We start from the raw sequence: 22,639 nt of genomic DNA on the forward strand, positions 1-22,639 counted from the left end.
AATGTGGTAAGAGCAACCTGGACTGCAGTTGTTTGATCAGCATTCAAAGGTTTTGCAAGGAAACTAAAGCTAAATTTCCCCAAAATACGAAACGCTTATAAATTCAAAAATGTTCTCCGTAAAAACGGAGCTGTGTCAGTAAGTTTGTGCGTCCCACATGAATGTACTCAATACGCCTGAAGATGCTGTAAAATATATGTATGACGCAAGCGTTTCAGAAAAGTTGTGGAGAGGCAGTAACAACGGCAGTAACAACCACGTATGCGCCGTCTTCAAATCTTTTCACTCTGGAACCTGTTTTAAAAAAAATATTTACAGACCCCAAAACGCCGGCTTCGCATGATTGATTCACTGGTTTTATTAAAAACTTTTACGTTAAGGCCTGAGCCCGTCTTCGTGTGGAAGGGGCTTAAAATTTTTATTTTCAACATATTAACAACACATGTTCACTATTTACAAATAACGTTATATTCGATAAAAGAGCTGGGAGTCAATATTTAAAAAAATATCTTTAAATATAAAGATAAACAAAGGCAATGTAAACATGCCTTTTAAAAACCTTTACAATATTAACAGTAAACAAACAAAAATACAGCCCAGCTGTCAGCATAATTGCAAAAATGCCATCCTAACAGTTAACTAAATTAACTTACACAGAAACAAAAATTAACAAAAAGATAATTAAAACTATAAATCAACATTTATTGCTGGGATACTAAAAAGATCTCAAGTGTGCATCAAGAACATCAGCTCACGTAGTGTGATTTAAGCATCCTGGTGGCATTACTGGTGACAGTTTTTTATCAGATAAACCGTCTTCTGAAAGTAGCTTTTAGCAATTTGAGTTTGTCCATTTTTCCTGTTTTTCAGTCAGATTGACCAGAAAACTTCGCCAGGAAATTGGTCAACGTCAGCGTCAAAATCCCATTCTCCTCTAAGGCACTGTCTCTCGTGTCTGCAAAGATAAGAAAAACAGATTACCGGTTATCCTTCTGCAGTGCACAGTAACACATTTGGAACTAACATAATTGCTCAAAAAAAAAGAAAAATTATCTTTGACAAATAGTTTACAACTTTTAAGTGAGTGGGCACTTTGGTTGAGTGTTGATATCTAGAGAACTTACCAAATAACCATCTGTTCTCAATAAGACAAACCTGCTATTTTGGAGTGGTGCTGCCACCGTTGTCTTAGGCCACGTTTACACAAAGCGGGGTATTTACAAAAACTGATATTTCCCCCTCTACGTTTTGAAAAAAAACATAATTTACATCAGATCGTTTTCAAACCTCTTCATTTACATGAAGCCACATAAATACGCTGTTAAGGGGTGCTATGAGCCAAACCTACATGCGGCAGTGTAACGAGAAGCATAAAGTCATGCTAGTCAATCGGAATCCTGGATAAAAACACATCAACAAATGACACGAATAAGTACGCTGGCCAAACAAATTGTAAACACAGATCGCGCACATGACGCTGGTGACGTTTCTGTTGCATAATGTGACGTTCTGAAGCCTGAATCTCCGTTTCCCTCTGTTTACAAGCAAACGTGAAGGTGGAGTTTTTGCAAATCTCCACTTTGGCCGGAGTTTTCAGAAAAGATTGTTTTTGGTGACTTTAAGCTTCGTTTTCATGTAAACAAATGGCCAAATCGCATGAAAACTGTCCTGCATGTCTTAGGCCCCGTTTACACGGAGCAAAAACTGTGGCGTTTTCATGCGTTTTGGCCGTTCGTTTACACGAAAACGGAGCTCAAAGTCACCAAAAACGATAATTTCTGAAAACTCCGGCCAAAGTGGAGATTTTCAAAAACTCAGTTTTCACGTTTTCTTGTAAACGGAGGGAAACGGAGATTTTGGCTTCAGAACGTCACATTATGCAACAGAAACGTCACCAGCCTCATTTGTGCGACCTGTTTACAATTTGTTTGGCCACCGTCAATATTTTCTTGTATTTTACCTGTTTTATATTCTAAAGTCACACTTAAAAGTAACTCCACTTCTCTGTCACTCCAAACGAAAGACTTGTTCCATCTTGGAAGTAACTGGCAGTCAAAGCTGATTTATGGTTCAGCGTTACACCAACACAGAGCCTACGGCGTAGGGTACGCAGTGACACGCACCGTACGTAGGCTACGCCGTCGATTTAATGGGGAACCATATTATTCAGGCTTCACACGTGTCATTTGTTGACGTTTTTTCCAGGATTCCGATTGGCTAGCATGACTTTATGCTTCTCGTTACACTGCCCCCTGCAGGTTTGGCTGCTCATAGCACCTTAACAGCGTATTCATGCGGGTTCGTGTAAACAAGGATATTTTTCAAAACGTAGAGGGGGAAATGTCCGTTTTCGTAAATACCCGGCTATGTGTAAACGTGGCCTTAGATTGTCTCCCTGCATCAACACAGCTGATCCAAATTAACGGTTGTCACCAGCTTGTCGTCCAGGTCTGGACAGCTCTGTTGTTGACACAGCTCCGTGTATCACGGTGTGCTGAAGCAGGGTAGCATCTCAGACATGCAGGACAGTATGACCCGAGGACCGGGATCAGGAAACACTGTCTTAGTGGATGTTTTGGAGACCATCGCTAGCGCTCCAAATACATGGCATTGGTTCTAGAAAGTGGTGCAAGTACTCCTCAGATTTTGTACAACTTTAATATCTACAAGTGATCATTCAGGCCAACTACCAGGTGGAGTCAACCAATATCCCTATCTTAAAGAGAATTTAACAAGATCAAACCTGGTGTTTCTTTCAGGGTACAAGTTCCTCCCATCATAAGGGTTTTCTTTGAGCGTTAATAACGTGCCGGATTTTATTTTAGCTTTAAAATCAGTTTTAGCTCCCAACAGTAGAACTGCACAAATTCAGCAGCTGTGGTGGACAGAGATGGTTTCGCTCTGGAAGCCGCAGATTATAGATTTGCTTTAACTTGGTTTTAAAAAATGACTGTAAATTCTTAAGTGGCCAATAAATGTATTTTGGATGTTTAGAACATTTTTTGGAGACCATAAAAAATAAGCCATCATGTCACAGTTCACGAGAATAATATAGATATTAGGATGTTAGTATCTCACCTGTAATAAAAATGATGTAACGCGATGTCACATTCTGGACTTGCAGTCGAAGCAAACATGCAAGATAGTCCGGCTCATCTTTTGTCACCAAGTCACAGTCGTGGTAAGGCAAGACCTCCAGCATTCCAGTGTCCTTGCCCCAGAACAGGAATTGCTTCTTTTCATTGTCCTCTTTACTCAACCTGGAGGGGGGGACACAAACTTAAATTTCAACACAAAGAGCGAAATCAATCACATTAGTAGATGGGAATAGCAAAGGTCCAACCTTTGTGGTTTGTCCCTCCTGTTTTGGGAATTACTACTAATGTCCCAATGTAATCACATGATTGGAAATCAGGGCAGATCATCCAAATGATTGAGATTGGGTGGCAATGATGAGACATTTTTCTTTTAGTTTTTTTCCACCACATTATCCTTAAGTGTTGCTGCTGCTGCAGTGTTGCAAATTTAATGACTTTGATGCTATATTTATTTAATTTTCAGACCCTTCTTGAGACTTTTGATTAAAAAAAGCCCATAACAAATAACGAAGCACTCTCAGGCAGCCCAGTCCTCACAGCAGCCGCTCTCAGCTGCAGTCACAGCGGGAGACGTTCACCCCTTCTTCTCCAGACTCGAATGAATCGCGCATCTGTGAATCCAAAGCTAGCTGATCTTGCGCTGGGCCCAGCGCCATTGTTATTAAAAAAATAAATAAAAAGCTAGAAAAGCCTATTTTCTGACATGATCAGCAGGAATGTCAACAACATTCGGTTCCTTTTTGCCACTGTTGAGAAACTAATTAACCCCCCCCAGCACTTCATGTCTCAAAACAAGTGTAATGAGTTTTCGGTTACCCCATGGTGACGCCCTAATTGGTCATTGTTGGGGGGGCTCCTGGTGTGGATAGATCCCCAAGATATCCATCCTCACCTCAGCGTCACGCTAGGTATTTATTTATTAATTAATTAATTAATTAAATTTATTCATGTTTATTTATGATGTTCATGATTATGTTTTAATGTTTATGTGTGTGGGGGGGGTATACTTATGCTGTGTAGGTGTTAATGTGAGGATGTGTATGAAAATGACCAGATGTGTGTTTTTAACCATGAGTATGTGAGTTTTTCTGTTAAATGTTGATTTTATTATGTAAAGCACTTTGTGTGAATTGTGTATGAAAAAGTGCTATATAAACAAAGTTTGATTTAATAAAAACCGATTATTAAGAAAGTGTTGGCAACGAATTTCATTATCGATTCGTTGTGTTACGCTATTTATGAGTCATTTGCCATGTCGCAGTGACATTTACCTTCATCTGCAGAGTTAAAAACAGAACAAAAAAAACAAAAAACTTTCATATGCTGAGCTTTGTCAATGCTGCATGACTGAAATAAAGTAAAAAAAAAAATGTTAAAATACACTGACAAATTGAAGTCGGTCACAGCAGTGAATGTCGGTAACGGTAAATTTTCTAGGCCTACCTCGGTTGGAATGAGTGATTATTTGAGTTACTGTTGCCTTTCTATCAGCTTGAACCAGTCTGGCCATTCTTGTCTGACCTCTGGCATCAACAAGGCATTTGTGCCCACAGAACTGCCGTTCACTGGATATTTTCTCTTTTTCGGACCATTCTCTGTAAACTCCAGAGATGGTTGTGCGTGAAAATCCCAGTTGATCAGCAGTTTCTGAAATACTCAGACTAGCCCGTCTGGCACCAACAACCATGTCACATTCAAAGTCACTTATATCAACTTTCTTACCAATTCTGATGCTTGGTTTGAACTGCAGCAGATCGTCTTGACCATGTCTACATGCCTAAACGCAGTGAGTTGCTGCCATGTGATTTGGCTGATTAGAAATTTGTGTTGTCAGTCAGTTCAAATTTTCTATTTCGGAAAAAATTGGCGGAAATTATCGACCGATTCATCGATTATTAAAATAATCGTTGGTTGCAGCCATATACACAACAGTTTCACGTTTAACGTGCTGCGTACGTTATGTGGTGCATTCACAAAACAGAACGGAGCGTAATTAGTAAAAAAAAGTGAGGGTGACTTGCTGGTCACTGGTCAGTCCGTTCAAGCTTAAAATCGCCAAATTCCAGTCCCTGGTTGGTCAATATGTGCTTCTCTACTTTTATCTAGACTAGGTTTGCCATACAATGCTTTCCTTAATCACATCTTCACACACCGTTTTTCTCGTCACATGCACTAATACTCACACAAGATAGCTTATCATGGGCAATGTCTTGCCCACAAGGAAAGTTCTACACATAAAGGAACAGGCACTTCAACACCTGAGCCATGGAAACCTAATAAAAATAAACTTGGATTCGATAAAAATGCTTATAGAGCAGGTGGCATCTACCAGACAGGGAAGTGAGGCAGTTTTGTTGATATTTTTACAGATTTGGTTCCTACCTAGCATTTTCTTTCCAACGACGGCTGTCTTTGTAGTGCAGTATCCATTTCCACTTCCCACTTCTGCCGAGCTCTAGCAAGATGTCAGAAATTGCTTTCATGTTGCCTGTAAATTCATACAAAGTTTAGATAATGGACCTCTTTCATTGGATAATATACCAAGTACTGAAAGGTTGGCATTTATTTAATGAGACATACAGAGGCTGAGCGTCTCCAGTACAGCTCGGTTGACCATTATGAAGCCACCATGAGTGAAGAGCTCCTGATGGGTGAGGTTCACAATATCATCCGGTTCATCAATTCCAGCAAACTGCACTCCTGGAGACATCTTCAATTTGAGCAAGTCTGGCACCTGAAGGGCAGAGAGAAAAGTATGAAACCATCTTTCAAAATCTCATTGTGATCTGTTACACCAGGTGATCACTTACTTCAGAAATGTGTTCTGCAATGTCTTCATTTCTCAGGATAATGAATAGAGATGAAGAACAGTCCTCAGCAAGGAAGAATTCAGATGGCTGGACAGCAATGTGGCCTTCTGCTTCTAAAAGTGCCTTTAGTAAATAAAATAAATAACTATTAAAAAACACTGACAATCCATTGCTTCCCTGGGAATTAAACATAGGCTACTATGGTCTTGTGTAATTTAAAAACTTCAACTTGTTCAAAAATGCATGCTATCGATATTGTATAATTTTTTGAAAAAATAAGTACATCTAATTGAGATGGATGATTCCCCCTCCCCACTTGGACTGATAAATCAAAGGCAGACATTTATGGAAAGATTAAGGGTAAACATATACTTGCTTTATAGGTGCACAACCCAGTTGGGTTCCTATTAGATCTGCAGCAATGAACCTACAGTGCAATGGCTTCAGCAATGTCGCAAATGGAAGAAATTCTATCTTTTTATTTATTTATTTTTGTTGGAGGTGGGGGGGTTGATAATTGAGTGTATCAAGTGACTATATTAGGTGTAATGGATTCTTGCGAATTTCCCCGTCTCTGGCAGCGCTGGATGTAACGTAGTTGATCAATCTAAAGTCATCAAAATCTAGTTTCCAGCCGTTTTTGGCCAATCTAGTTTTCCAGCATTACTACTGAATCATTATTCATTACATAAGAGCTTTGCCATCATTCAAATGATCGTCCGCTGCCTCCATCATCTCGCTATTTTCTCAACAGTGGTGGCGACAATTGCAGTTATTTGTTTAAGATTAAAGATGTTTAAATCAATTTTCTTCACCATTGAGATTTTCTTTTGCGTTGTTTTGAAGAAAGGTCTCTCAGGACAAGATACGAGTTACAAGAATAACGCTTATTCGAAAAACAGCGACCAATGGAAACACAAACCGCCTGCAGCGTTACCTCTATAAAACTTTCAGACATACCATTTTCTTTAGATAGAATGATCAGTTTAGAACAATTTTACTTGCAGATGAGAAAATACTGGTCATGGAGCCTTTAAGGCCAAGACCATAACTTGTTATTGGTTTGCAACATTACATCATAGAATATAGGCCAAAAGGTAGCTGTGCCACATCCACAAATCTGATTGGCATGCAACTTTAACACAGAATGGCCAGCAAAAACTTGTTTGACCAGTTTCAGACTGGCTTCTCCAGATTTTTGAGTCTTAAAGTAATGTTCCTGTTCAAATTACGTGATCAATTGCAAATCTAAAGTTACACACAACAAAATCTGGCTGCAACTTCCGTCGCTAATCAACCAACTGGTCTCTAAAACCACATTATGAAAAATCCACTGTAGGAAATAAAACCTAACCATCCACAAAACAGTTGATAATTGAAAATAGTCCGAGACATAAAATAAACATTGCCAATAGCAATGATTTATTCAGACCCAGAGATAAAAAAAAAAAAAAAAGCCACGGATAAAGGAATAGATTAGCAGCAGAAGTGTAGATATTATTCGTGCTACAGAAAGAGTTCAAGGTGAAGGAAAAAAAAAAAACTTTTGTAATGCAAAAAGGGCGATCCGCTTGTATAGTGGTATAATAGCACATTGTGTGAATCTTGCTCATGGTTCTCAGATTTTAACCTCAGTACACCCTTCCCCATGGTAATCCTACTCAATTGCCTGTCATTGGATGTTGCTCAAACTGGGATTCCCATAATGACTCCAGATACTTGGCTTCTTTAATATCCATTGGGTGTGGGGAAATTCTTTCTGAGAATGGGGTATCAAGCCCTTTATTATAAGCAATTTTCTCCCTCTCCAACTGCAGTAGGAGCTTACTTTTTACTGGTTGCAATAAATCAGATCCATTTCCAGTGGGAGTTGAACTCTGCCAGGGAGGCCCTTTGCCACCAATTCTTTGTTGAATTTCTAGTTATAGCCACAGGATGGAGGGTTTCCAATAGAGCTGGGTATCATCACTGACCTCCCGATACGATACAATTCCGATACACTAGGTCCCAAGTCGATACAATTTCTGGTACGATTCGATATCCATATTCTAGTTACAATATCAATTTTGCTTTGGCAATGGAAGGGGTTCTCGAAAAAATAAAATAAAATAAAGGGGCACAGTGGCGCAGCTGTCTCACAGCAAGAAGGTCCTGGGTTCAATTCCTGCCGGGGACGCCTCGGGCGTGTTTACTTCCCCCATGACTTCAGCGCCCACATGCTGGGTGGGGTTGCAAAAGGGCCTTTCTGTGTGGAGTTTATATGTTCTCCCCGTGTTCCCTTGGGTAGCTAATGTGAGCTACCCTCACAAAAACATGCACACAGTCCTGGGCTACATACTGCCCCCTCTGGCCAACCGGGGCGCCAGATTTGGGGTGGAGAGGATCTGGCCACAATAACGTGATCCTTCCACGCGCTACGTCCGGCCAGAGAAGCCCCACCCTGGTGAAAAGAAGCGGCCTGCTCACTCCTAAAGTAAGGAGACTTGAGCTTAGTGTAGTGCCTCCCAGGGTTGGCAGAGGGAGCAATGCCCAGGACTGACTTAGGTAGGAGCGCTGGGTGAAAACATCGGGAAAAAATTGGGATTTAAAAAAAGAAATGAAAAAAAAAATATTTTTTTTAAATCGATACTTGGATTTATATATCGATAATCGTTCCTACACATGTATATCCCCACCCCACCCCTAGTTTCCAATTCCACAGGAGGGGCTCCAATTATCTCAATTTAGAAAGATCTTAATGTGTTTTAACAAATATCTAATTTTAAATCCACATTGCACCACAATCCCTAGAGAATGGCATTGATTCCCATGTATGCATACGTGAGTATAATGACCGTAACAAATACACAAGTGAGCTGTTTACAGATGATGTTATCCAGTTTGTAGATGGGTCTCTTTCTGTACAAGGCCTGTCCTCAGTCAGAAAAGGAACCACAGCAATGACAAAAGGGTGACTTGATTAATCATTGTAAGTTGGATGGAATTGCTTCCTCAAGTGGAGCAGCTCAAATATTTTGGGGTCTTGTTGACGAATTATCCATTTGTGTCTAATCAAGATTGGTAAGTCTCCTCCAAGGTTTTGTCTCCTTTCCTGCTACAGTGTTTTGACATTCCCTGCGCAAACTTCCACAGCAGAGCCTAAAAATACTGTCTTCACCATTCTGTGAAGACCAAGCCTCTGATAAAGCTAAAGCATATTTAGCCCATTATCTCTGGGTCTGATGAGAACTCAAGATTGTTTATGACAACTACAGTGAGCGACACCCATTTTTCTACTATATTATTTGCTGACTTTATTGTAACTTTGAGCTTCTTCTCCAAACGGTAGTTGTGACAACTTGGTCCCTGGACCAATGTAACAAAATGCCTGAAAAGACCTTTTACCTTTGATTGCTCAGTATGTTCTCACCGTTTATAACTCTTACATTTTTTTTTTACCACATTCACAAATGGGGGTATAAAAAAGGAGACTGACAGGCTGTACTAGCTCACTGTGATAAAATAGCTGAGTTGAAAGGCTAAGCCCTGGATTCACCAACATATAGGCGTTTTTAGACTGAATTATCGCTGGATGATTAACGCATGTTTAACGTGTGTTGGGTAATATAAATGCACAGCGTGTTCTTCGCCAACCCGTGCCTGAAGGCGAGTTATGGGGAGGGAAGGGTGGCTAAACCCTAGTGTGCGGATGAGAAGCTTCAGGTTCATCCAGGTTAAGTGCCAGAAAACAAATCCATGATTGGATGACCTATAAATAAGTTCTAAGGATAGAAAATGCATTTGAAACGAGGAATTGGTATCATCACAGAATACTAAATGTATTTAGCTTTGTTATTTTATGGTAAAAATAAACATTAAAAGGCTAACTTTCTAAGTAACAATAAACTATTTCACATTATACATTCACATCACAGGAACATAGATGTCTGCATGTTCAAATATGCTAAAGCAAAAAAACTTTCAAATTAGATTGGTTTTATTTTTTGCATTAAAAAAAAAAAGAAAAAAAAAAATTAAATACTCATCTTACCTTGGTTTCCTCAAAGAAGACGTCATCTGCGGTCACCAATAAGTAAAATCTGTACTTTGTCCTGCAGGACTTCTTCACAACTGCATTCAGATTACTCCTGAAGGTCTCATCCAGTTCTTTCTTCATTTGACCACAAAAGTCGAAATGTTTACTTGGCCCAGATCTTGGGTGACCCTGGTACATTCCCGAGCCTCTTTGTCGAGATGGAACTTTTTTGACTGAGCAAATATCATCCATTTTAGCCTGGTACAACCTAGCACATTCTGCAGTCATATCAGAGACCCCGGGATGCTCCATTGGGTTTCCGGGTCTTTGAGAATGCAAGCTTCTGTCTCCCTCTGTACTGTCTCTCAGGTTTTTTCTATCGGACAAGTCTATTTCTATTTTTTGGCCAACAATAGACTCATCAAAGAAATCCGGTGAATCGTCCTGCTCCTCTAGGCTGGAGAAGTTGACAGTCACAGGACTAGTACAGGGCAACCTAACACTGCCGTGAATATCCTGTTGGCAGACAAGTTCTTTCTTCTTCTTCAAGAGGTTTTTCATTTGCTCTGAGAAGATGAGACACTCCTGTTCTATTGATCCCTGAGTGGGGTCGTCTTGTATGCACCTCCTACTAAGCTGCTCCAGAAGAGAAGGTTCTCTCCATCCGGTATTTGTAACTGTACAAACAAGTGTTGTTTCAGGTTGTTGAGTGCAACTGTCTTCTCTTATGCCTTCCTCTTCGTGATACTCAAGAAATTTGTCCGAGTAGTCATTCTGGTTGATGTCTTCCTCTTTCGGTATTAAGTTGTGTGTCAAAAGAATATGGTTTTCATCCAGAGCTCTGGGGTAACTTTCAGCAGAGTCATAAGGCTCCACGAACAGAGGCAAAGATGGAACCATGACGAATTTTGAAATGTTTTTTCCCAGGCACTGATGTGGAGGATTCTGAAGAGCAAACGGTTCTGCATCCGAGGTAGAATTACTGTACCCATCATTTGATAACCGAGAGGTTATCAAAGAAGAAAACTCATGCACATCACAGTTTTCATCATTTAGTCCATCTGATCTTTCTTTTGTCCGTGTCTCCAAGCTTATTGAACTCTGTCCTGTGTAGCTTCCTATGAGGCCATTACTGCCATTTGGATCTCTCCAAAAACAATGTCCCTGACTTTCTTCACTCTTCGATGGTTTCACTGCCATGACAGGACGCTGACTATATGAACGGGCTCCATGGTTTAAATTGGATTGCGATGGTGTTTTACGCACATCTTGCACACTTTCAGCAGAGATAAAAGGTATATATGAATAACAATCTGGGCCTGTAGAGATTGGCTGTTCGTTGGCACTTCGAGAACGGTGTTGAGGAACTGATGAAGCAGAATTCTTGAGCTGCAACTTCACACCAAGTATTTCTTCCATCTTATCTGAAAAATGTTGCGGCTGAACGTCTTCTGGTGATTTTGTGCGTGGACCTTGTGAGCTAGAGATTGATCTCATTGGTGTTCTTCTCTTGCTTGCTTTCCTCGTCTTATAGCCAACTGAAATACGATCTCGTACCGAGCATGTAGATACAGGCTTTGTGCTGAGGTTAGGTCTTTGATGTGGATAACTTCTCTTGTCAGCTGCTTCTTTCTGATTGTCCATGTGCTTTGATGTGGAGAGGAATTCGTTTAGTTTTTGTACAACTCTAAGAGTTCTTAATTCCAGGTCTGAGGTAAGACCTTGATGAAGGTTAGGTTCAGCCTTAAATGTAGATGTTTGAACCTTATGTGGGAACAAAGGCTCTTCTGTGACGGGTGCGGAGCTTCTGCTAGGAAATTTGTTGATAAAAACAGAAGTGCTCCTGCTAGGGCTTGAACATATCATGTTGTCATCCATTTTCTCACTTACAGCTGGAGTAGGCCAACTGTCGCCAAACACACTATCCAAAACTACCGGTTTCTGGCTTTCATTTACATCCAGAGGTGATATTTTGGGAGAACATTCTGCCGTTTCATCACGTACTGGAGTCAAAGTGCTATCTTCACTGGGCTGGACAACTTCACTGTTGGTAGTTTCACTGATAAATGGTATTGCTTCTTGGTTTCCAACAGCTTCCTCAATTTTGCCTTGAGATTGTACAATAATCATTCCAGAGGTGTCTATTCCAATGAATGGAATTACGATCTCTCTCTGTTTATCCACCTTGTCACTCATTTTACATGGTTTGAGGGTTGTTTTTGTAGCACATGGCATGTTATTCTCACCTTCAGTGGGATGGGGTTGGTTTTGAAATGGTTCTTTTGGACTCCTTAAGTCAGTATGTGTTAACTTGGAGTCCTGATCATTGTGGCCAATACTGCCCAGATCAAAACTGAAGTCTGAGACTTCATTTTCATCTCTTGCTTGAACACTGCCTTTTGTATGGGGAGAATGCAATTCTGTGCATGGTTCCTTTGATGAACAGCTGCTCCCATCAGACATGGGCAACGTTGCTTTCTGATAGCCTGCCTTATCTCCCAGACAAATGTCTTTTCTAAAACTTTTTTCAGCTGCAGAGTTGTCAAAAGTCAGCATGATCTCTGATGGAGTGGAAGAAATATTCAAAAAGGGATTCCCACACAAATCACTCCATGTAACTTTTGTGCTGTCTGCCAGAGGTGGCTGCTCTTCTGTTTGTGTTGGACTCAGATCCTCTTTTAGTGGACCATCAGACATATTAGGTAATGGATGATCCTTCAAACCATCTTCTCTCTTGTGATCATTCTCTCTAAACTCTGTACATCCTGTACTACAATCAGCATTCCCATTCAGAGGATAAATCTGGTCTGGTGAGACAACTTTACACTCCTGTCTTGACAGCTTCTCCTTTCCTAAACCATTTTTGCTCAAGAGAATGCCCAATTCTTTGTTTGCAGAACCATCACATGGGTGAATCTTTTCGAGAGAAGGATTTACATTGCCTTCCGGACATGGGTCGTTTCTCATTTGAATGGCTTTTAATTCAAGTTCATCTGTGTGAACTGTGACACCTTCTTTTTTGTCGTCTTTCTCCGTGTCTGTCACAGATATGGATGAATCCTTTCCATCTTTTTGCGCCAGACACTTCTTTGTAGTTTCTGAATTTACAGAAATGTCCCGGTGAATGCCGCCTTTGTTGCATTCATTTGGCGCCTTGCTAAATCCTAATGGCCTCGGTACCGTTTCTTGCTTAATGGGTCCACTTCCATCCTCTTCTTGTTGTGGAATGATTGTCCCATCACCTTGGAAAGATGAACTATTACCGTGCTCCAGACACGGTTCCTTTTGAGTAGAAGCATCATTTTTACTTTTAGGACGCCTTCCAACATCATTCAATGCCTTGATAATCTCCATAGAAGATGCATTCTTCTTTTCACACTACAAAGAAAATAAAGAAAACACAGAACTTACTAAAGGAATTTTACACAGTGACCAAATAGTATCCAATATCGTTCCTCTATTTGAATTCTTCTGTGAAAATGATGCAAAAGAGAATGATAGATTGCCCCGTTACAACACCTTTGCATGTAATTTCTGACATTGTCTCAATCATTACTCTGATACTCCATAACTGGCACACAGAGCAAGGCATTATAGTTATATGAGAATTAATATTTGAACTAAATTGAGAAAAAAAGAAGAAAAAAAAAAAAAAAAAAAAAAAAGAAAAAAGAAATCACATGCAAGGGATGTTTTTTTTCTTATAATGTCTAAAAACAGAGTTGAGTTTTATGACTTATTGTTAGTTTTAACTATGTACTGGCTCTGTGGCACTCTGAGATTCTTGGAAGAAGAGTGCAAATAGAATGCATTATTATATTATTATTATTATTGTTATTAAAAACAGGTGATCCAAACCTGAAGTTTGCTTGCATCCTGTAGGTGTGCTGTTAGCTTCGGACCACTAAAGGCTTTGAAGGATTCCATCTGTGCAGTCGGTACACGGGTCAGGTTTCTGTATGCTTGCAGCTCTGAAGGATCTGGGCGAGCTTTGGAGTTTCTCAACGACAAATCCAAAACCACCGACTCTGTCACAGCTCCATCTTTTTTGCTGAGATCCTGAGGTTCCGAGGCCAAAGGGTCTGAAGCATCTACTGAACTTAAGGGACAAGCAGTCGAACCGCCCTCGACTTCAGGCCCAGTCGCACCTGATACCATTCCCTCCGCCATTTTCAAAGCATCCACCTCTGAGTATGGGTACTTCAAACAAGAATCCATATGAAAGAACCTGTCTGTAGATCGGCTGTAAAACAGTCCTATCCACATGTGGAAGATGAGCCGCACCTCTTCATTAGTGTCTTGAATGGAAAAATCCCACGGCCTGGTGAACATGTGAAATGCACAAAATTAGCAAGTCATGGTGGCAATTGAAGTAAAGTTTACCAAAAATAATCAAGGTTAACAGTGAAATGATTCAACAAAACCCAAGATTTAGAATAATGTTATGAATAAGCAGCACAGTTTACTTACCCATGCAAAGCTCTGACAACAACTTTGTCCTTTGGGTGACATGAAAACCGGCTGTCGCGTCTAAAGTCATAGTTTTCTCGCCATTGTCTTGTGACTTGGATAGATCCATCCTTTAAAGCAAAGGTACGACAGCGTCTTAACCGTCGCCTGTGCCTGTGCCTATGCGGGTGTTCTGAACTCCTTTTGTCCTCACTTATGTCTTCTTCAATAAATGAAGGATCTGTTCTTTGAACTCCATCGTCATCCTTTGTTTGATGATGATGATGATGATGATGATGATGATGCAGTACTCCAGTTGAACCGCTTAACGGTGTTACCTGAAAGGGTGAACCTGACAAACCCAAGGGTGGAGAGGAAGATGGGGGCAATGAGTAAGTATGTTCTTCAGACACCAATTTACTGTCTCCCACAAGAGGGGTTGGTGCAGGAGACTCAACAGTCTGAATCGGTCTAGCTGGTGGGGTTCTAAGCAGAGCATGAAGAACTGACTCTTGTTGAGCATCTGTCAGACCTTTTGTAAAGTCACAATTCTTCAAACTTTCCTCTGGTTTTCTCTCAAAGGCTGGATTTGGTTGTGGCGGACCTTGGTCATTTCTGACACCGAGTGCCAAGTCAGCAAGTAAGTTCAAAGCCTCTGCAGATGAGCAAGCACTTTTCACTTTTCTCTTAACAGTCTTCCTGTTAGAAATGTCGCTAGTACAGTCAGTGTTTTTGAATGTTTCACTGGTTATACAACCTGGAGTTTGAAAATGCAACCACCCTGTGAAGACAAAACAGAGGGGGAAAAAGAGAAACTGCATGAAGATAAAAAGTAGCACATTGAAAGCACAAGAATGATAAAAATGTTGCCATTAAGCCCTTTCCACACAACAGATTGTCCACTGATCTGTCCAGTCAGCAAGTAAAGCAAGTGCAGCATCAGAGAAGCATTTACAGTCACAGCTCTCTCAAAAACTTGTCATGTCACGTTAACAATTTGTTTTGTTTTTTTATTGAAATCATGGTTTTAAAATGCATTTAAGCATCTGAGTGAAACCAGAACTGGCCTATGACCTACAGCGCAAAATTTTATTGGGAAGAACTGGAAGAATCTGATAAAGATAAAAACAAAAACTAAAGCATATAAGACCGACAAAATGTACAGATCATAAAGTTTGTCCAATTAATTGATGGGTTTTCGATTTTGACACAACAGTGGCATAACAGGCTAATGAGAAAATTCCAATGCCAACAAGCTAAGAGTAGGCGGTATCGCCACCTGTTGTGGCAGAGTGTGACATACTTGGGTAAGCAAATCAATTCCCTTCACGTTCATGTTCGCTGGGTCAAAGAAAAGAGCTCAATTAAAAATAGCCTTTTCAGGCTACAGCCACAGCTTGACTAAACTGTGCCTGTAGCTGTACTGAAAGCCACATCATGAAACAAAACTATACAAAAATTCAGAGATAAAATTTCCTTGTGACATTCTTATAATTAGCCATAACAAGTGATTAGGCGAATATCTTGAATGATGTGCACATTTATAGCAACTTTCTAATCTTCTATAGGCGCTGCAAAGTATTTTACAATGCGCTTCTCTTTCCTGTAGTGACAAAAAAACTGGACAGGGCTTCCTGATTCAAGATTGTACACCTAAAACATGCAGGGTAGTGGTACTTGAGGACTGAAAACTAAGAAACACGGTATTAAAGAAATCTGAAGAAACTGACTATCCAAGTCAGTGGCACGCCATAGATTTCCTCAGATTCCAGATCCCTTTTTTGGGAGAAATGAGGATTGTATGTGCCTGACCAAAGATGAAAAAGATACATCCAGACAGTTATTAATAAATTAAAAACTAGAATCTAGGATAATATGGGGTTATACAGTATATCAATGCCCTTGAGAAATGTGATTTTAAACTTCTGTGATATTCTGCTTCCATAGGTTTTTTCAAAACTATCGGCGCATCCGAAATGCCATACTAAACAGTTTATACTAAAAAGTATACTTAAATTTGGCACACTTTTGAGTATATCAGTAGTATGCATTAATTCGGACGTACTATTCAGAGCGCACACGTCACTTCCTGCCGTTGGGAGGAAGTGACGTGTCACAGCAGCGGTAGCAGCGCAGCACTCCGCTATTTCCCGTTTATCCTGGCCGAAAGAAGATGACATTATATAATATTACATACAAACATTATAATATTAATATTATATAATAATATTATTATACTTAATATTATACTTATGAGATATACGTATCACTTAGCAACCAAACACCGCTGCATTGCATTGTAGGAAGTTTCTGCTTAGCTAGTGTCCATCAATCCACACTAGTACATTTCTCCGGAAGTATGAATAAAGCATACTATTGAGTACGTACTAATGTTTCGGACGCAATAAAAAATCTCATATACTGTTTTTGCATACTCATTAGGGTGGAAGTTATGCAATTTCGGACACAGCCTCTATCTTTTCTAAAGATGCCCATTCGTTTTCAACTTGTTACAAAAGCACAGCTGAGGAATAAGCGTGTGGGGTGACATGTCCCAACATGTCTCCAAGAAGACAGATTTCTGAAACAAAATAAGTGACCAAACTCGCACCATTGCACACCTTGAAAAGACAAAAAAATCTGGCACATTTTAGGAAATGGTATCATCAGTGCCAGAATAGCTTTTACGTGTTATGAGAAGGCATGCCAATATGACAAATAATGTAAAAGCTTGACTCTCCCAACATATGTTGAAATATTTTGGATGCTTAGAATGCAAAAAATTAATGTTTAATTATATTTTCAAGAAAACAATCCTGGGTTTATATTGTCTGCAAAGACTTGCATCACTTTGTTTTTTAAATCTGAAGAATCTGGGAATGGAACCATCAAATTTTGTATATTTTGTATTTTACCACTCAACCTCGAATGGGAGCAGCTAAAAAATAATTTTAAAAATGCCTTGAATGACAGCTGTGCTCCTGTGATTGTAACACTTCTGATGATGCTGCGTCAGGAGTCGTATAAAAGTATTTATTAAGTCCAACCTACTAAAACTGCCATCACAAAATGTTATGGCAAAGCGTCATTCATATGACATTCACGTTCAGTTTCCATCAGATTAATGTAAACCAGTGTATGTCTGAAAAGGGCTTTAGGAACTTGAAACCAACATGTAAATTGTATTATTCTTTTTAAAAAAAAAGTGTTGGTTTATGCAGCCAATAAGAGCACACTTAGATGCAGATTGATAAGACTGACAAAAACACTGCACAAGCAAAGAAAAGCAACTGAGAAACTAAAAAGACTCAAGAACGAGCACAGGAAGCATGCTAAAGAGAGAAAAGAAGAAATAAATCATGCAAAATATTTAAGAGATGACACTATCATGTTAAAAACAAGCAAACATTCTCAATCTTATAATATGAAAATATGACTTACAATTCTTTTTAACATTTTCTGCGGAGATACCTTGGTGCTTTTTGAGAGTCTTGATCCTTCGGCTCCTTGGGAAAATCAATGGAGCCCTTTGTAAGACACGAAGTGGCTGGAATCGAGTACTCTGCTCCTCAGCACTCTGAACTTTACCTAGAAACTCTTTAGGGGTCAGGCCTAAGGCATATGCAAAATCAGGGTCAACTGTCTTTGAAACTTCTTTATCATGAAGATTTGCACCCTTGGTAGTTGTATTTTTTAAGTCCAAACCTTCAGTGTCAGAGTCCACTTTGGCCTGCTTAAAAAAAGGCACACTGTCTTGCGGAATATTTTCCGCCTTCTCTACTGTCACAGGAAAATCTCGTTTTCCCTTTCGTCTCGAAAGAACTGACTTGAGTCGACTCAGTAGGAATTTACTCTTTGGTAAACACCTTTCTGGAGGTTTTTCAGCTTTCTTTTCCTGAACTTCCTGTGGTAGTGAAGGATCTGTGCTACTACTCCTCGGTGAAACTGCACTACTCTCCAAAGTCAAAGGCACTGATCCACCACCATCTTCGGACTGCTTTGATATACTCTCAAGATCAACTTCAGCAACACATTGGGGATGGTGGTTCCCTACATCCTTGGCATGTGTAGCCTCCATTTCATCCACTCCCATCTCTGAAGCACCACTGCTCTTTTGCTCCATTTCAACTGTGTTGAGAACATTCACAGGGGCATCAACCTGCATTTTTTCAAGGCACTCATCTTTTGAAGGCTGGTAGTTGTCCTTTAAAGACTTGACCTGCTCGTCAAAATCCACAGCACCATGCGGAACCAAGATTCTTCCACATTCACTGATAACTGGCTTTATGTCCCAGCGCTCCATTTTCCTTCTCAAAGGATAAGCCTCTAGTTCCTTTAACTTTTTGCATTCCACATTTTGGTGTTCTGTTTCCTTTCTTTCTTCTTCTTCCAGTACAACTGAAGCAGCTGATGTCACTTTTTTCTTTTTTGAAAGTTTTCCAAACCTGCGCTTGCGTCGTGGAATTTTCCTCATTTTGATTTTTGGAGGCTTACTCAACTGAGGGACTTCCAACTCATCCTTGTCACAGTGTAAACTATCAACCTCCACTGGAGTTGTGACTGTCTGAAAACTGGGAGTACTTTCCAAAGTTGTGCATGTCTGTAGAGTCTCTTCACAAGCTTTGGGAAACTTTTTCAGCGGTTTGGAATACCTTTTATGCATATTGGAACGTCTCCTGCGTCGCTTCTTACGTTTCATTCCTGCTTGATTGGTAGCATCAGAGGAATTCACAACCTTCTGAATTTTGTCGGTCTCACTATTGAAAGTGCTCTCTGCTGCCGTTTGCAATTTGGCTTTTGGTGAAAAAACAGAAAAATCAAAGTCGTTACACTCCAATGTCGAGGGATTACCAACGACCCTTAGCCTCTCCTCCGTGACACTTTCTTCTGCTGAGGTGATTTTGACAATGAGCTCTGCTGGAAGGTCCTGTGATGTTGAAAGAGTTGGGAGCCCTCCATCTGTGTCATCAGTTTTGTTGAATTTAGTGAGATGGTTGCCTTTTTCACTCTCTTTACAAACATCGCCAGCATGTAAATTCTCTGGCACAGCGTCATGTGGCACAGCGTCATGTGGCACAGCGTCATGTGGCACAGCGTCATGTGGCACAGCGTCATGTGGCACAGCGTCATGTGGCACAGCGTCATGTGGCACAACTGTTTGGGTTTCCTGGTCTGATAACCTGTCTTCCAACTCAATGTCAAAGGGACTAGCTGGTGCCCCCTCAGGCGACGATAGATGGATATACACGTCATCCACATCATCCACAAGCTCTTCTCTTTGCTCCTCCTGTCCAGCTGCCAAAATTTCTGAAACCTTGGATACTGGCAGTTGAAAACAGGCTGGTTTGCTCAGGTAGGACTTTATGCTCTGCAATGCCCTTTTAGTCCACTCAGGAGATGAATAAATGTGTTCGTGGGATTCCGCGACATCATACTGATCTGGAAAGATGTTGACTTCCCTTGAGGGACTTTCCGCTAGTCCAGGGTTTATCAGTGTGGCATAAGTATGCATATGCGGCATTAACACCTCACACAGTTCTTCACTTGGGTCCACAGATGCTTTCTCCACTTCACCCTCTGCATAATTTAGTACTGGTACAAACTGAAGAATTTCAGGTGCCACAGCAGGATGCTCCTTTCCAAATGATATGTCTGTAACAAATCCAAAAAGGAATACTTGTTTAGTGTTTGTTCTTTCATCTTTAAATGCCCATAATGCTTATCAAGCTCAAAATAGTGTTTTCCTAGCAACCACATGAAATGTGAAATTGCATGTTTCAATACTCTTTGATTGTGCCAATAAATAGCAACTTTACAAAACTGAAATCAACAGTAATTCACCTTTACACATTTCTGATAATAAGCTAAATAAATATCACTGAGTGTAGAATACATCCAATCTTATATAGTAAGTAAGAAACCAGTAAATTGAAAAATAGTTAGAAAATTGCCATAAATCACCTCTTCTCACAACTCGGGATTCAGGAAACACAAAAATGCCTTGCAATACTTCAGCAGCAGTTGATTCAGTATCTAGAGGCGGAACAAAACAAGTCAAGTGATGTGGGTCACAGAGGTAGAATTTTGTTGTGCAACTAACAACCAGGTATATTGTTTGTTAGTTGCACAACATGAGGTTAAGATTATAATTTTTTTTTTTTTTTTTTAATTCTTACCATCATATCTTAGGAAGTTGGATGGATGCAACAGAATAAGACACCCACCATCATTCAGTGGAATAGTGAGAGCCTGTGCAGAAATGTTAAATATTAAGTTACAACAGCCTCAAAAATTAATTTAGTTTGGTTAAAATCTTCTAATATCAAATATTGATTTGCTAAGCACTGCTGTATGTAGGTATGTAGGATATTCTTTGATTTCTGTGTGTTTCATATTAGTATTAACTGAAAATGTAATGAATAAGAAAACAAACTGACAAGATCTTTCTCATTGATATCCCGCAGAAGTTGAGCAAATGAGCTGGTGTTTTCTGCCTCAGTGGGAACAAATTCACAAAGACTGGAGTGAAAGCCATCAAGAAAGACTGGAAACAGTAAAAACAACAACTTCATTATCACATCACTGATTTATCAATGTATTCATTATTATCGCTAACTTTGTTTGAAAATCAATTTTACAGTCTTTCATTCGAACCATCTAATTTACTAAAAAAGATAAATAAATCACACCTTCGTCAGTGTAGCTGGTCTCAAAAACAGATCTTGGCAACAGCTTTTGTAGATCTGACATGGGGATGACTTGGGTAATTTTCACCACTGGCGGCCTTAAACAGAAAAAGTATTATTTTATCCAAATAAAGGAACTCAGGTAAAAATCCAAGGTGTATATCTGACTTACAGTTTTGCCGGACAGAAGGCTCCTGCAAGAGACCTGAGGTCAACATCGTAGAACAGGCTCCCTATTTGAAGCTGACCCCTCCAAAGCAAATAATTGCAATCTGAAAGAAATTGACCAAATACAACATTAAATCACAAAAAAAAGAAAAGGTTATGCACTGTCAAACTCTTAAATGTTAATGATCACCATAAAAATCCTAATAAGTTTCCAAAAGAGTGCAATCCAAGCAGCTTCACCATTTCATCATCGTCAATTATTCCCGTACGAAGATGCCTATTCAGTGTCAGTGAGAAACTGCATTGTCATCGAATCTGTGCCCTGACGCAACTTCAATCTAACAAATAGGCTTAAAAGTTGCAGCCAATCAGATACACCACTGACTATCCATTTATGGATGTTTGCAAAGAAAGTAACAGCTCGAGCAAGAATTAGGAAATTATCATCAAAAGTGTTTAATCCCCGAAAACAGCCTTTATGACAGTTCTTGGGGCAACTGTGGTAGCTTTTTATTCTACCCACAGTAAGACCGCTGTTCCAATAGGTCACAATGCACCCGAAGGTTGTTAATGAGCACCTTTACAAGCAACCTCAGCATGAATGATTTGTAATTGTAGGTAAAATGGTGAATTAAAACCGTTATTGCTGTCTGATGAGGATTTAACATTTATGACAAGGTTCTTCACTACAGGCTTCTCCTGTTTGTTTACATCAGATCTCCCACAAAATATCAAGCGTTCATGAGATAATTTTCGCTAACTGAATGGGTATAGCTGTCCAAGCTATTAACATTGAATATATAACATCAAAAAGTTTTTTTTTTTTTTAATGAATAGTACTTACATGTTTTTTTCGGCAAACTGAAAAGAAAAATTCAGATACAGTTAGGTTGACTTGAAAATTTAACTCATATGAAATGCTACTGTACCGACGAGACGGTACAAAACATTAAAAGAAGGCATGCAGTACTGTAAAAGTGCATTACCCTTTTTCCCATGGAACAGGAAGATTTTCTTTGGTATCCATATATGAAAATGATACAATAGCAAATGGGCAGGCAGCACTCGGAGAACGTGCTGATTCGTTGTTTCCAAGCAGCTCGTATATGTAATACTGAAAGACCAAAACAAAATGCTGTTAAGCCATCAGGTTTTCATTGATTTCCCAAAGAGCTGACCAGAGGAAAGTGCTACATTGGCGGATACCCCACGTTTACCCTGAATCTAGTGTATTTTTCATAAATTAACTGACGAGGTGTGGTTTGTCAAGCTGGCGCTGCCAATTACTCTCCTCCAATGGTAAACTTAATCGTGGGTGTTATGCCCTGTCTAGGGGTGTCCAAGACACAACATGAAAGAGCCCATCTTCCCCAAGTCCCAAGCAGCCACAGAGACCAATATTTTGAATATGAA

The 22,639-nt window shown here is 39.8% G+C and overlaps 2 protein-coding genes across 4 annotated transcripts; both read right to left on the reverse strand.

The window, feature by feature from the left end:
• Nucleotides 1–340: 340 nt before the first annotated feature.
• Nucleotides 341–19,504, reverse strand: LOC133443783 (uncharacterized). Of its 3 annotated transcripts, none has more exons than XM_061721005.1 (9): nucleotides 17,844–19,504; nucleotides 14,394–15,153; nucleotides 13,782–14,244; nucleotides 9,939–13,301; nucleotides 5,909–6,031; nucleotides 5,679–5,832; nucleotides 5,481–5,586; nucleotides 3,079–3,260; nucleotides 341–955 (listed from the first exon to the last, which is right to left on the reverse strand). In XM_061721005.1, exons 1-9 carry the CDS (start codon nucleotides 19,069–19,071, stop codon nucleotides 867–869), a joined length of 6,468 nt encoding a protein of 2,155 aa, XP_061576989.1. In that variant the 5' UTR covers nucleotides 19,072–19,504; the 3' UTR covers nucleotides 341–866. The 3 variants fall into 3 exon arrangements, with proteins under 3 accessions (XP_061576989.1, XP_061576990.1, XP_061576988.1); XM_061721006.1 differs by having other exon boundaries at nucleotides 14,394–14,724; nucleotides 17,814–19,504; XM_061721004.1 differs by having other exon boundaries at nucleotides 17,814–19,504.
• LOC133444847 (protein TASOR-like) lies at nucleotides 19,233–21,327 on the reverse strand. The gene is made up of 7 exons (XM_061722748.1): nucleotides 21,231–21,327; nucleotides 21,062–21,156; nucleotides 20,810–20,916; nucleotides 20,549–20,621; nucleotides 20,334–20,405; nucleotides 19,510–20,024; nucleotides 19,233–19,412 (listed from the first exon to the last, which is right to left on the reverse strand). The coding sequence occupies exons 2-7, from the start codon at nucleotides 21,120–21,122 to the stop codon at nucleotides 19,233–19,235; spliced, it is 1,008 nt and encodes a 335-aa protein (XP_061578732.1). The 5' UTR covers nucleotides 21,123–21,156; nucleotides 21,231–21,327.
• Nucleotides 21,328–22,639: the final 1,312 nt, after the last annotated feature.

This window comes from Cololabis saira, chromosome 5 (genome assembly GCF_033807715.1).
Source record: "Cololabis saira isolate AMF1-May2022 chromosome 5, fColSai1.1, whole genome shotgun sequence".
Lineage (NCBI taxonomy): Eukaryota > Metazoa > Chordata > Actinopteri > Beloniformes > Belonidae > Cololabis > Cololabis saira.